At 42.0% G+C, this 14,176-nt stretch overlaps 1 protein-coding gene across 2 annotated transcripts in view; it reads right to left on the bottom strand.

The window, feature by feature from the left end:
* spata6 (spermatogenesis associated 6) overlaps nucleotides 1-14,176 on the bottom strand; it is a 74,091-nt gene that overhangs the window by 3,744 nt on the left and 56,171 nt on the right. For both annotated transcript variants that reach the window (XM_072273769.1, XM_072273770.1), the window contains exon 11: nucleotides 509-608. In XM_072273769.1, coding sequence (XP_072129870.1) covers nucleotides 509-608 — 100 coding nt within the window. The remainder of the gene's footprint in view (nucleotides 1-508; nucleotides 609-14,176) is intronic.

Genomic DNA, 14,176 nt, shown 5'->3' with positions numbered 1-14,176 from the left:
GCAACATTCAGAAAATTGACTTATGTTATTTTTTTATGTCAATGCGGGCAATCTTCAGGGTTATTGTCTTCTGTGCACACATAGATAAACTAAAGTTTAGCAGGGATCTTAAATGGACCGGGCCTGTAGGTAAAAGCACAATGCCAGTTTTAGATACAAATAAAAGAAGCTTCTTGTCTGTTGCCCACCCACCGCACTCCAAAATACCACTCAATACTGTCTTGATCAGAATTATCTATGCACCATAGGAAGAAATAATAATACTGGAAATCCTGGGAGGAATCTGTCAGCCAAAATGCTCTCAGATATCTGCAGCATATTCTATTAAGAAAGGCTTGAAAGTAGACTTGCCATCCATTTTGCCAATGATTGATGTGTGGCATTTACAATCATTTAGTTTTCCACATTTAATCTACTTTTTTTTTAAATGACCTTTAGATTGGCTATATGATCTCCAAGTGTGCTTTTTTTGTTAAAAAATCTTGAGTCAAATTCTTGCACTACTTACAAATGTCAGCCTTTGCCTTGCACTGTTCGTCTTCAAAACATTCATTACTCGTTGATGGATCTCTTCCCATTTTGTTGGTGTAGAGGGCTCTGTATAAAATCTAAATTATAAAAAGTAAGATGGATGCCTTATGTAACAAGAACAAAACCACACTCTTGGAGGGCCATGGTCAGGATAGCTGTCAAAGTTACTTAAAATCATCCAAGTGCAAATTGGTAGTGTAAAGGAAAAGGCTCAGTTTTATTAAAATAAAAAGTAAATAGGACTTAAATTGAGATAAACAAATTAGGTAACACCAGTTTATTTGTGAAATTATGCAGATTAACCTGTATTACACAAATTAATTTTATTATTGTGCACAGTGCAATAGAAGAGAACAATGAAGAAAAATAACAACTTATGTATGCATTTTTTAGGGAAAAAAAACTAAAAGCAAAACATATCCGTAACAACAGTGCAACATTATTGAGACTTTTAGGTTCCAGGCTTCATAATAGGAATTGAAATCAATTAACTATTCATTTTAAATAAAGTCTGGCAGCATATTCTGGCATAAGCATTAAAACTTCTACAAATTATCCGAAGCTGCTCTCATGGCAGTCTACTGCATTTCTAATAGTACACAACATCTAATACCAGTTTTAGTTTGGATACATTGCAGTTTGACTCTCTTACAGTCCTTGCATGACAAATTAGTCCTCTCTATGAACAAATAGTTTGTTTGCCTTACTGCACCTATTGTCCTTAAAATTATATCAATTTTTTCCAAGTAGCAAACTTTAATGTGAGTCTAGACAAAGAATAGCTTGCTAATTACAAAATCAGTGTTATATCATATGAAAGTATTCAAAACACTACTCTCTCAACATCTGTAAGATAGGCACCCAAATGCACATGTCAGACAACAGCAGTCTTTGAAAGATTTTTCAGTATTTATTTTCAAATTATGAGTATAGGAAGACGAACAAGAGCCAGAATTCTCCCCACAGATAATTTTACATGATGAATATGTGTGGATATTGAGTAAAGACAGACTCTGGTTTAACTCATCAGAGTTAAAACGCCAGAGAAAACACAGTCCAGGTTCCTTGTCAACTAGATTATGTTTTGTGCAGAAAGGATTCTGCTATTCTGCCTGTCTTGCACTAAAGACGCAACTGCAAAATCCACAAAAAAATCTGATGCACAGGTCAAGGAAAGCTCATTATGTGTTTTGCTGTTGAGCTTGCTTGTGAGTTCCACTTTACAGAAATTTGGAAGAGGCAAGATTGCTCTTTTAAATAACAGTTGATTTGCTACTAACAGCAGCTAATAAGAAGGTAGAGATAAGAAGAATGGTCATTGTAGGAGTGGAGATTTGAGTCTTTGGCCCAAGAGACTCCAGTGTGAGAAGCTGAGTAAGTGGTCCAAGTGCTGGGAATGAGGCAGGGCAGGTAACTGAAGTGCAGTCAGGAAGCACTTTGGCTCTAGTGACTAGAATTCTATTAGTTTTAAGACAGTGATGGAAAAGGGCCACAGGTTAGGGCCCAAACCTGAAGTACGGCTAACTTTGGGGAAATTAAGCAAAATTTGGCAGAGGCCAATTGGGTGAGCCTGTTTGAAGGAAAAGGAACAAGTGACAAGTGGTAGGCTTTTAAGAGTGTGATATCAAGAGTCAGGAGCAACATGTTCCTACAAGGGTGAAGAGCAAACCTGGCAAGTTCAGGGAACCTTTGCTGATAAGATGCTGAAGCTCCCTTCAACGTAAAAGATGCATATATTGAGCTTAGGAGGTTGGGGACAAGTGAATATCTTGATGATTACGAAAGGATGAAGAATAATCTTAAGAGAGAAATGAGGAGGATAAAGAGAGGGTGTAAGATGGATCGGTTAGGTAAAATTAAGGAAAGTACCAAAAGGTTCTATAACGGTCCTAAAAGGGTGGCCAAATTCAAAGAGAGATAAAGACTTGGCCAGAAGGAGCAACCTTAGTATTGCAGGACTGTTGAAAACACAGACTGCGACATGTTCAGGGAGGTGGATACCTCCAATCCTTATATTAACATCGACAAATACGTGAAATCTGTGACTGGTATATAGAGAAGTACAAAGGACGTCATCGCAATTAAGCACATCTGTCTGGGGGCTAATCAGAACCCATGATTGACAGTAGAGGTCCGGGCACGGCTAAGAGATCGGGATGCTGCTTTCAAATCAGGGGAATAAGACAGTTCTCAGGTCAGCATGAGCTGTGTTTTCTTGTGCCATAAAGAAAGCAAAGCAAGATTATTCACAAAAAATATACAGCCATTTCTCTAACAATAGAGACATGAGGCATATATGACAGGGCATTCGGGCAGTAACACACTACAAGTCCATCCTGTACGTAAATAACAGTGATGCTTCTCTTCCTGGTAGTCTGAATGTCTTTTACATGCTGTTTGATGTACAAAACGATGTGTAGGTGAGGAAAGCACAGAGCAGGCACTCTGTCTGGCCACAACTGATGTGAGGAAGACCTAGCCAAGGTCAACCCAGATAAAGTTGCAGGGCCTGATCAGATACCTGGTCGGGTGCTGAGGGACTGTGCAGTCCAGTTAACAGACATCTTCAACATCTGTCTGGCTATTTGGAACAGTACACTATTCCCTTAGGCTTCAAGGTGGCCGTCATCATCCCAGTACCCAAGAAACTGACAGTTACTTACCTCAATACCTGCTGTCAAGTGGCATTACCCTCAATAATAATGAAGTGCTTTGAGCTGCTGGTTATGGAATGCATCAAATCCCATCTTCCTGCTACATTGGACCCTTTCCAATTCGCTTATCACTCAGCTGATAATGCCATAGCCTCTGCCCTCCACTCTGTCCTGTCCCACCTGGATAATCGTGGCTCATATGCTAGGATGCTGTTCATTGACTTCAGCTTGGCATCTAATAGTCATCCCTTGGAAGCTGGTGGGTAAACTGTCCTTGTTGGGTCTTAACACCTCTCTCTGTTACTGGATCCTAGACTTCCTGACAGAAACCCAGTCAGTCCGTGTTGGCAGAAACACTTCTAGCTCCATCACACTGAGCACCAGGGCTCCCCGGAGCTGAGTGTTCAGCCCACTGCTGTTCAAGCTGCTGATGCATGACTGCACTACAAGATACAGTTCAAACTGAATCACCAAGCTTGACAATGGCACAACAGTGGCTGGCCTCATCAATAACAATGAGATAGCATAGAGAGAGGAGGTAGAGCAGCTGGCAGAATGATGCGAGCACAACAACTTGGGCCTTAATGTGGACAGATGATTGTGGACTTCAGGAAGGTGCAAGCTGATCACTCCTCACTGCACATATACAACTCTTCAGTGGAAAGAGTTAGGACCACCGAGTTTCTAGGAATGCACATAATCGACAATCTCACCTCAACTCCACCTCTTTGGTCAAGAAAACACAGCGGCATCTCCACTTCCTGAGGAGATTAAGATGAGTGAAGCTTCCCCCTCCCATTCTAATCAATTTTTACAGAACACCATTGAGTGTATCCTGACCAGCTGCAGCACTATCTGGTACGGGAATTGTAAGGCATCTGAACGCGTTCCTATAAAGGTTTGCGAGGACTGTTGAGAGGGTCATCAGGGTTTCTCTTACACCCATCAGAGATATTTATCAGGAGCGCTGCATACGCTTGTCCTTAGCAATATCAGTGATCTCCCACACCACCACCACCACCACCTCCCCCCCCCAATCTGTCCAACAATTTCTTTCATCTCTACCATCAGGTAGGAGGTACTGTAGCATGAGGACAAGAACTGTTAGGATGGGAAATAGCTTTCTTCCCCAGGCCATGAGACAACTGAACATCCAGCCACCAACTTCCACACAGTTAAAAAACTATGGTTGTATTTGATTCCACCACTTCATCTGGCAGCAAGTTCCAGATATCAACCAACCTCTGTGTAACAACATTTCCCCTTAAATCCCCTGTAAAACTTCTTAGTAAGTTTCTTAAGATAGTAAAAACTGCCCAGAGAATAATCGGAGTCTCCTTCACCCCCTCTATTTGTGACACATACCACGAGCATTGCAGAAGAAGGGCCTGACGTATTGTTGATGATCCCTACCACACACACCCCCCGATCTCTTTGATCCACTGCCATCAGGAAGGAGGTACAGAAGCATCAGGACTAGGACTGCCAGACTAGATAACAGCTTCTTCCTACAGGCTGTGAGACTAATGAATACTCTGCCATTGCTGGGGTCTTGTCGCTAGGACAGCAAGCTATTTATTGTATTGCTTACTGTTTTACCTGTGCAGTGCAGTACATGCATTTTGAATTATATTTTATTCATCTATTTATGGTAATACTTTGGTTTATGTGCTGTGTGTGATATGTTTTGTGTGTACATCGTGATCTGGAGGAACATTGTTTTGTTTGGTTCCATACAGTATATATACACAGTCAGATGACAATAAACTTGAACTTGAAAGAGATCAGGTCTCTTAGAGATCAGCAGTGTTATCTATGTCCTGAGCCACAGGAGATGGATGTGGTCTTTAATGACTATTTCTCCTTTGTTTACCGAGGAGATATCATGGTTGCTCCAGAGATAAGATAAACTGGAGATGCCGCAGGATCACCTGTTGCAATCGTCCAGGGGCCTCTGTGAGCGAGCTGAAATCCGTACAGTGTTGGAGGTTAGCCCGGCCCATTGGTGCTGCCCTCCAGTCTTCGTGCAGTACTGCCTCTGGTGTTCACTCAGTGCTGCCCTCTGGTGTTAGCTTGATGTTGCCCTTTGGTGTTTGCTCGGTGCTCGGTTCACTCAGACGAAGAATAAGCTGGGCCAGCTTACCATCAATCTACAGTAATGTCACTCAGCATGTTACGCTTTTAATTTTTTTCTTTGTGACTGTATGGGTTTCTGGAATCATAATCATGTGTGCCACATGTGCTGTGTGATGATGGTATCGTGTTTTGCACCCTGGCCCCAGCAGAACGCGGTTTCATTTAACTATATTTATGTATAGTTGAATGATAATTAAGTTCAAAGTACATTCATTATCAAAGTATGTATGTAGTATACAACCCTGAGATTTGTCTTCCCACAGACAAAGACAAAGGAACACCATGGAACCTGTCCAAGGAAAACATCAGACACCCAACACACACACACACAAAAAGAACAAATCGTGCAAACAGCAAAAAATGAGCAAAAAACAGATTATAAAACACCAAAACCACAGTCATTGAAACAGTCACGGAATGTTCAGTTCAGTTCAATTTAACGCTGTGTCGTTCGTTGACTGCAGACTGCACAGCTGCAGAGCCAATCTGCTCTGATCAAAATTACACAAAGTAGCAATAAATAAAGGAGTAACCAGAAACCAGAAACACACATAACCTGCACTGCAAAGTCCAACCACAAAACGCATCAATTAATCCTTGCTTGGCACCATCCTCCAGCAGCAGTGAACCGGAGGGAGAGAAAGATCAGTGAAATGCAGGCACATGGCGCTGAAAACCCGCTCACCTTCTGCTCTCATCCTCGTTAATTTCAATCTTGCTCAATGCCTTAATCCGTGAGAAATGGAGTTGATTATTGGCTCCAGGCTTCTTGGCTTTCAGGCTGTATACTCCACTCTGAACCCCACCAAACTCCATTGGAGACAGCACATCACCAGTTCATTCAATCAGTCCAAAAACATGCCGTCAACATGTGAATCACAGGTTCCAATTGTAGCAGAAGCATATTTGAAAGAAAAAGAAGTAAAAGAACTGTCTGAAGAGCGTCGCCTTTGGTCATGTTGTTTGTTGGCGCCATCTTCTTCATTTAAATTTGAACTTAAACCTGTATGCCACAAGTTTGGTGTTGGGATCTTTGTTGTTTGTTATTTATATAAATGATTTGGATGTGAAGGTGAAGATTTGAGCAATAAGTTGTTGACAGGGAAGAAGGTTATCGTTGATTGCAGGAGGATCTTGATCAGTTAGGGAAGTGGACCAAGGACTGGCAAATGGATTTCAATACAGATAAATGTCAGGTGATGCATTTTGGTAAATTAAACCAGCATAGGATTTGTCGTGTGAATATAGGCCACTAGAGAGTGCAACGTTAAATTGTTGGTGAGGCCATACATGGAATACTGTGTACACTTTTGGTCATCCTGTTATAGTTAAGATGTGGTTAAACTGGAAAGGGTGCAGAAAACATTTAGAAGGATGTTGCCAAGACTAGAGAGCCTGAATTATAGGGTGAAGTCTGCCAAACTCAGTCTTTATTCCTTGGAGTATTGTGGAATGAGGGGTGATCTTACAGGTCTATAAAATCATGAGAGGCGTGGTGGGAGCTTTTCTCATAGTTGGGGAGTCCAAAACTAGAGGGCGTAGATTTGGGGTGAGGTTTAAAAAGGATCTGAGGAGAAACTTTCACGCAGTGGGTGTTGAATATATTGAATGAGCTGCCAGAGGAAATCTTTCAGACGAGTACAATAGTATCATTTAAGCACATGGATAGATACATGCAGGGTACAGACCAGAGGGATATGGGTTGAACACGGGTAATTGAGATTAGTTAGGTAGGTACTGTGGGCAGCATAGATTAATTGGGCTGAAGGGCCAGTATCCACGATCAATGGCAATGTTAGTTATATACACTAAAATTGTATTTCTTTAGGAAAGAAAAATGAACATTAAAGGGAGACTGAGAGAGCAAGAAGCTGAGGGTGGAGTTATAGAGCTATATAAAATGATGAGGGCGTAAGATGGTCATTGCCTTTTTCCTAGGGCAGGGGAAACTAGCGGGCATAGGTTTCAGGTAAGAGGGGAAAGATTAGAACGGTACCTTTTTAATCCACGTAGAGGGTGATGGGTTAAAAGAAATGAGTTGCTAAGGGAGAAATAGAAGTAGGTACAATTTACAATATTTAAGACATTCAGATGAATACATGGATGGCAAAGGTTTACAGAGTTAAAGGCAAATACAGGCAAACAGAATTAGATCAGAAAGGCAACATAGTTAGCCTGTTTCAAGCTATGCAACTCTTAGTTATTCTGACAGCAGATGTGGTCAACTTTGTTGATGAAAAGATCCCAATTACAGCAGTTAACTAACCTACATACAGTAAAGAAATCAGAAAAAATGGAAATTATGCATTAATTACTTTTATTCCTTAATTATGTACCTTAATGACATGCTTTAAAATCAGAAAAGTAATTGTTAAGACTATTGTTAACAGCAAACTGCAGTCTGTCATGCAGTGTAAGGTCCTACACGAGGATGCAGTGATGGCTGCAATCAGGGGATTTCTTCTTACATAACATGCCAACGTGAAATGACAAGGATTGCCATTATCCAGTGCTAAGCTGCTGATTTCTGGATGCCTTTGGCTCGAATTCTTGCTGCTGAGGCATCTGAGGAGGAGATTAAGGATGTGAAGGAGGTCAGAACTGGAGGGATACAGAGTTTTGAAAACTGCAGGACTAATGGAAGTTGGACATTAAAAAAAAATCCATAGACAAGAATAAGCACAATAAGAATTCAATTTCATCTTTGGATACAGGAGGAAATAATTTTGCATTGGGCTGTTTAAACACAATAAAAACTGCAAACAAATCCATAATTTTTAAAAATTGTCCAGCAGCCTTAATTGCAACACATTTTGATATGTGATTTATTTTTAAAATGCAATTGTTATCTAAAAATTAGAGTTTGCTAAAAATATTGAAAGAAAACAATTAATACTTGTCAATATCATTTACAAGTAACAGGCAGTCAAGGGCATTATTGCCAGATCAGAGAGCAGTCAATTCTGCTCCTGGCCAAGATGACATTGAAAAATTGCCCAGATACAGTGCTATAAAAAGTATTCACCCACTTGGAAGTTTTCATGTTTTATTGTTTTACAACATTGAATCACAGTGGATTTAATTTGACTTTTTTTGACAATGATCTTTCATTGAAAAAGACTCTTTCATGTCAAAGCGAAAACAGATCTCTACACAGTGATCTAAATTAATTATAAATATAAAATGCAAAATAATTCATTGCATAAGTATTCACCCATTTAATGTGAGACACCAAATCATCACTGGTGCAGCCAATTGGTTTTAGAAGTCACATAATTAGCTAAATGGAGATCACCTGTGTGCAGTCAAGGTGTTTTAATTGATTGTAGTAAAAATATACCTGTATCTGGAAGGTCCAACTGCTGGTGAGTCAGTATCCTAGCAAAAACTACATCATTAAGATAAGAGAATACTCTAAACAACTCCATGAAAAGATTGTTGGAAAGTACAAGTCTGGAGATGGATACAAGCAAATTTCAGAGTCACTGAATATCCCTCGGAGCACAGTTAAGTCAATCATCAAAAAAATGGAAAGAATATGGTACAGCTGTAAATCTGCCTAGAGCAGGCCGTCCTCAAAAACCGAGTGACTATGAAAGAAGAGGACTAGTGAGGGAAGCCACCAAGAGAGCCATGATGACTCTGGAGTTACACGCTTCAGTGACTGAGATGGGAGAGACTGCACATACAACAACATTTGCCCAGGTGCTTCACCAGTCAGAGCTTCACCGGGAGAGTGGCAAAGAGAAAGCCACAGTTGAAAAAAAATGCACATGAAACCTCGGTTAGAGTTTGCCAGAAGGCACATAGGACAGGGGTCTCCAACCTTTTTTGCAACGCAGACCGGTTTAGTATTGACAATATTCTTGTGGACCGGCTGACTGGGGGGGGGGGGGGGGGGAGGGTTGCCAACAGACAAGAGTAGCAGTCAAATACGTTGTGTTTACCCCCGAGAAAGAGTACCATGCCCATGAAGCCTTGCGCAGGCACTAGTGCGCATGCGTGTACGTGCTGATTTTTTTCTACAAATCGTTTTTGGCAATTCTGTTCGGAGGGGGGTGTTAATCACAACTGGAATACAGTATAGGTGTTAAACACTCAATTTTGTTTCTAAAAGGGTTTATCTAACGAATTTAATATTAAAAACAGCGCATATTTTCCTCTCATGAATATAGTGATAAGTCAATTATCAGCGGAGGACAGGGGAGCTTGAAGTAAGTGTTGAACGAACTTTAGAAGTGGTAGAGGCAGGTTTGATATTGTCATTTAAAGAAAAATTGGATAGGTATATGGACAGGAAAGAAATGGAGGGTTATGGGCTGAGTGCAGGTCGGTGGGACTAGGTGAGGGTAGCGTTCGGCATGCAGGTCGGTGGGACTAGGTGAGGGTAGCGTTCAGCATGGACTAGAAGGGCAGAGTTGGCCTGTTTCCATGCTATAATTGTTATGTTTATACAAGTCACTTATAAGTCAATAGCATCATAACATTTTAAGTAACATTTGGATATTAAACACACAGCACATATTTTCCCCGTATGAACATATAAAATCATTGCAACACACCAATATCGCTGAATCAGTGGGAGCCCTGGGCTTGTTTCCTTGCAACAAGATGGTCCCATCGAGGGATGATGGGAGACAGCGATACTCGAAGGGAGTTCCTCGTGTCCAGTCTATTCCGCAATTTAGTTTTCGTTGCATTCATTGCAGAGATACATTGGAAATAGAAGCAATGTTTTCAGTGCTTTCGTGGCTATCTCAGGATATTCAGCCTTGACTTTGATCCAGAATGCTGGCAGAGATGTTATGTCAAACATACTTTTCAGTCCAGCGTCATTTGCAAGCTCGAGGAGTTGATCTTCTTCCCGCAGTGACATGGATGATTCACCGGGGACATTCACAAATGGGTCGCAGACCCAGATCAGAGGCGACGCAATCAACAATTGCCTCTGATCTGGGCCAACACTTACGTGCCGGGCGGTACCTAATCAATTAGCTTGTTTATTTCGGCTTTTTTCTTAAAGATGTTCTGGGTGCGTTCCGACCACCGCTGTATTCTTCGCGGCTTGGAGGTTGGGGACCACTGAATTATAAGTCAATATCATAACATTTTAAGTAACGCTTGGATATTAAACACACAGCGCATATTTTCCCCGTATGAACATATAAAATTATTGCAACACACCAATATTGTTGAATCAGTGGAAGCCCTGGGCTTGTTTCCCTGCAACAAGACGGTCCCATCAAGGGGTGATGGGAGACAGCGATACTTGAATGGCGTTCCTTATGTCCAGTCCATTCCGTAATTTAGTTTTTGTTGCATTCATTGCAGAGATATGTTGGAAATGTTAGCAACGTTTTCAGTGTTTTCGTGGCTATCTCACATAGCTTTTCAGCCCACCGTCATTTGCAAGCTCAAGGAGTTGCTCTCCTTCCCACGTTGACATGGATGACGCGTGGGTAATGACCTCGCGTGCGTTCAAGTTCAACAGTGGGCGTGACAGGGAATGGGAAAAGGTGCAGCTGATTCATATCGCCAAATTATATCGTTTCCTCACGGCCCGGTAGCACATGCTTTGCGGCCTGGTACTGGTCTGAGGTCCGGTGGTTGGGGACCGCTGAAGTAGGAGACTCTGAAGTCAGCTGGATGGAGGTTCATGGTCTGTTGATACCAAAATTGAGCTTTTTAGTCATCAGACTAAACTCTATGTTTGGCATAAGCCAATCACCGCATCTCATCAAAAACACATCATCCCTACTGTGAAGCATGGTGATGGCTCCACCATGCTGTGGGGATGCTTCACTGCAGCAGGCCCTGGAAGGGTAAAATAAATGCAGCAAAGTACAGGGAAATCCTGGAGGAAAACCTGATGCAGTCTGCAAGAGAACTGCGACTTGAGAGAAGATTTGCTTTCCGGGAAGACAATGACATCAGTACAAAGCCAAAGCTACAAAGGAATAGTTTAAAAACAGCCGACTGAGAATTTCTGGCTGGACTTGAAAAGGAATATTCACTCATGATCCTCATGCAATCTGACAGAGCTTGAGCAGTTTTGTAGAGAAGAATGGGGAAAAAATTTCAGTGTCCAGATGTATAAAGCTGATAGAGACCTATCCACACAGACTCATGGCTATAAATGCTGCCAAAGGTGCATCTACTAAATACTGGCTTGAATGGGATGAGTACTTGTACAACCAATTATCTTGTGTTTTATACTTGTGATTAATTTAGATCACTTTGTAGAGATCTGTTTTCACTGTGACACAAAATAGTCTATTTCTGTTGATCAGTGTCAAAAAAGGCCAAATTAAATCCACTGTGATTCAATGTTGTAAAACATTAAGACATCAAAACTTCCAAGGCAGGTGAATACTTTTTATAGGCACTGCATACCCTATTCACAAAAGAAAATGTAGCACACACTCATTCCAGCTAATATTGGCTCAACAAACAATCTGTTAGAGGAACTCAGCGAGTAAAGCAACAAGTGACATGGAGAGAGATGGAATTGTTGACACTTGAGTTCCTTACTTTCTTTCAGATGAATCGAACAAATTGTTACCTCACTTTTCTGCTGTTAATCCCTACTAAAATGGAAGGTGTCAAAGATGAGCAACACACACAAGATGCTGGTGGAACACAGCAGGTCAGGCAGCATCTATAGGAAGAGGTACAGTCGACGTTTCAGGCCGAGACTCTTCGTCAGGACTAACTGAAAGAAGAGATAGTAAGAGATTTGAAAGGGGGAGGGGGAAGGGGAGATCCAAAGTAATAGGAGAAGACAGGAGGGGGAGGGATAAAGCTAAGAGCTGGAAAGTTGATTGGTAAAAGGGTTACAAGGCTGGAGAAGGGAGAGGATCAGGGGACGGGAGGCCTAGGGAGAAAGAAAGGGGGAAGGGAGCACCAGAGGAAGATGGAGAGCAGGCAAGGAGATCTTACCCCATCCCTTATTTATTTATTATGCTTCCCCTTTTTTTCCTCTCTCTGTCCCTCTCACTATAACTCCTTTACAAATATTTTACTCAATGCTGCACAGTTTGGGTTTTATCATGACCTTTTCAGACCTTTTCACTCCAGACATCACCTTGGCAGCCAAGTGTGAAAAGAAAATAATTCTAAAGATGAAACAAGAGTGAGTGTCCTTGATAACAAAGCTACTACCTTAATATCCAAATGTAAACAAACAGAACAAGTCTAAAGGTGAAGCAAGAGTGACTGTCCTTGATAATAAAGCAACATTTAATTGTCCTCTCAAGAAGACCCGGTAAAATTGGAAACCATAACAATTCAGTGAAAACTTTCATTTTGCCATTGTCATCCCCCTCACAAAGGGAAATCCTTGTGGTTAATGGAGGTGAATCATTGCAGTACCAGGACATTACCAGATCAGTGACCTTGGCCAAACCATTAATCAGTTGCATCATTAGTAACATTGCCTTAATGGTAAGGGGAGCCCAGCCTTCATGATAATGTCAGAAATGAGGACCCATACTGCTAATTGTTGTTCAACTTCAAGAATTGAAAATACACATGGACTGAGATGTTAACTGTCCTGTGCTATCACCAGTGGGATCATCAGTTGATCTGCCACCTGTCTTCAGGAGTTTCGGCCCGCTTATGATCAAGACTCCCTCGAGGTGGTGGGCCAGCAGTGCTAAAGCACCACCTCCCACTGGTGAGCTTAAAAACTTGGCATCTGCCTCTATCAGAGTTGTTGGTCGTTTCCATCCAATAGATAGTCTACTCTTCAGGTGTCTATGCAACTACTAAAGGGTTTGCAAAAGATGTATACACTGTCCGACTATCTGCCCCTCTGGACATACTTGGTCCACACCCATGCTGATCCTGTCTCTGCTGCCTCAGCTACAGCCCTGCAGGTTGACTTGATCTCTCCTAGTGAAGCCAACGTCACGCAGCCACTTCTGGAAAGTGAACGCAATAAACCCACGGCTGCCTACTTCAAATGGATAGCATGAGACCTTCCACCCTCTGTCTCTGCACTCTGATCTTAATTCTGCATACTTGCTTAGCTTGCACTCATGGGTTTCATTGATGTTGTCTTCCCAGGGGACTGTGAGTTCACCAATAACCACTTCTCTACTGGTGTCAGACCATACGATTATATCTGGATGCAATGTGGTGAAAGCTATTTGCTCCAGGAAGCTGCCTTTCCCATCCAGGTCAGCCTTGACATACCAATCATTGGCTGAAGAAAGTACGCTTGATTGTGGGCCTGTGCTGTACACCCTTGACTTGGAGCCTACTTTCACAAATGATATGCTATGCTCTGTGCAGCATGGGGCATGAGATAAGTTGTGCTGCAGTACTCTCTGCTCAACCGCTTCTGATACAACTTTGAGAACGTTGTTATGTCTCCAAGTGTACATGCTGCTGGAAAGATTGACTCTGCATGCACTCAAAATATGTTGAAGTGTTCCCTTCTCGCCACAAGCAGCACTCCTGTCTGTCTTATCTTCATACCAGGTGCTGAGTTTGGCAGATGTTGGGAGCAGATCGTACGCTGCTCTGCATATGCAGAGCGGTTCCAACTGCCACAGAACATTCCAAGATAGATGTCGTTGTTCAACACTTTCCCACCAGGTCCAAGCCCCTTGTTTGGCCAGGCCAGCTGTTTTAGCTAACCTCTTCTCCCTCTCGTATTTCTTGTGTTACAAGCTCACGGCACTCCTTACCTGTAGAAGATGACCACCACTTGTGGGTTGTCCATCCAAGTCCCTGGCGGCCTAGCTGGATAGCCCCAACCGTCTCCTTGTGCTTCAATCTAGACTCTGCCTTATCAACTGCTACACAGGCTGACCACTTCCTGCTTGATCTCACATCCAGCTGGGTGTTCT

This window comes from Mobula birostris, chromosome 12, assembly GCF_030028105.1.
Source record: "Mobula birostris isolate sMobBir1 chromosome 12, sMobBir1.hap1, whole genome shotgun sequence".
In the NCBI taxonomy this organism is placed as follows: domain Eukaryota; kingdom Metazoa; phylum Chordata; class Chondrichthyes; order Myliobatiformes; family Myliobatidae; genus Mobula; species Mobula birostris.
The sequence above is the reverse complement of the archived record's forward strand: the minus strand, read 5'-3'. Positions and strand labels throughout refer to the sequence as shown.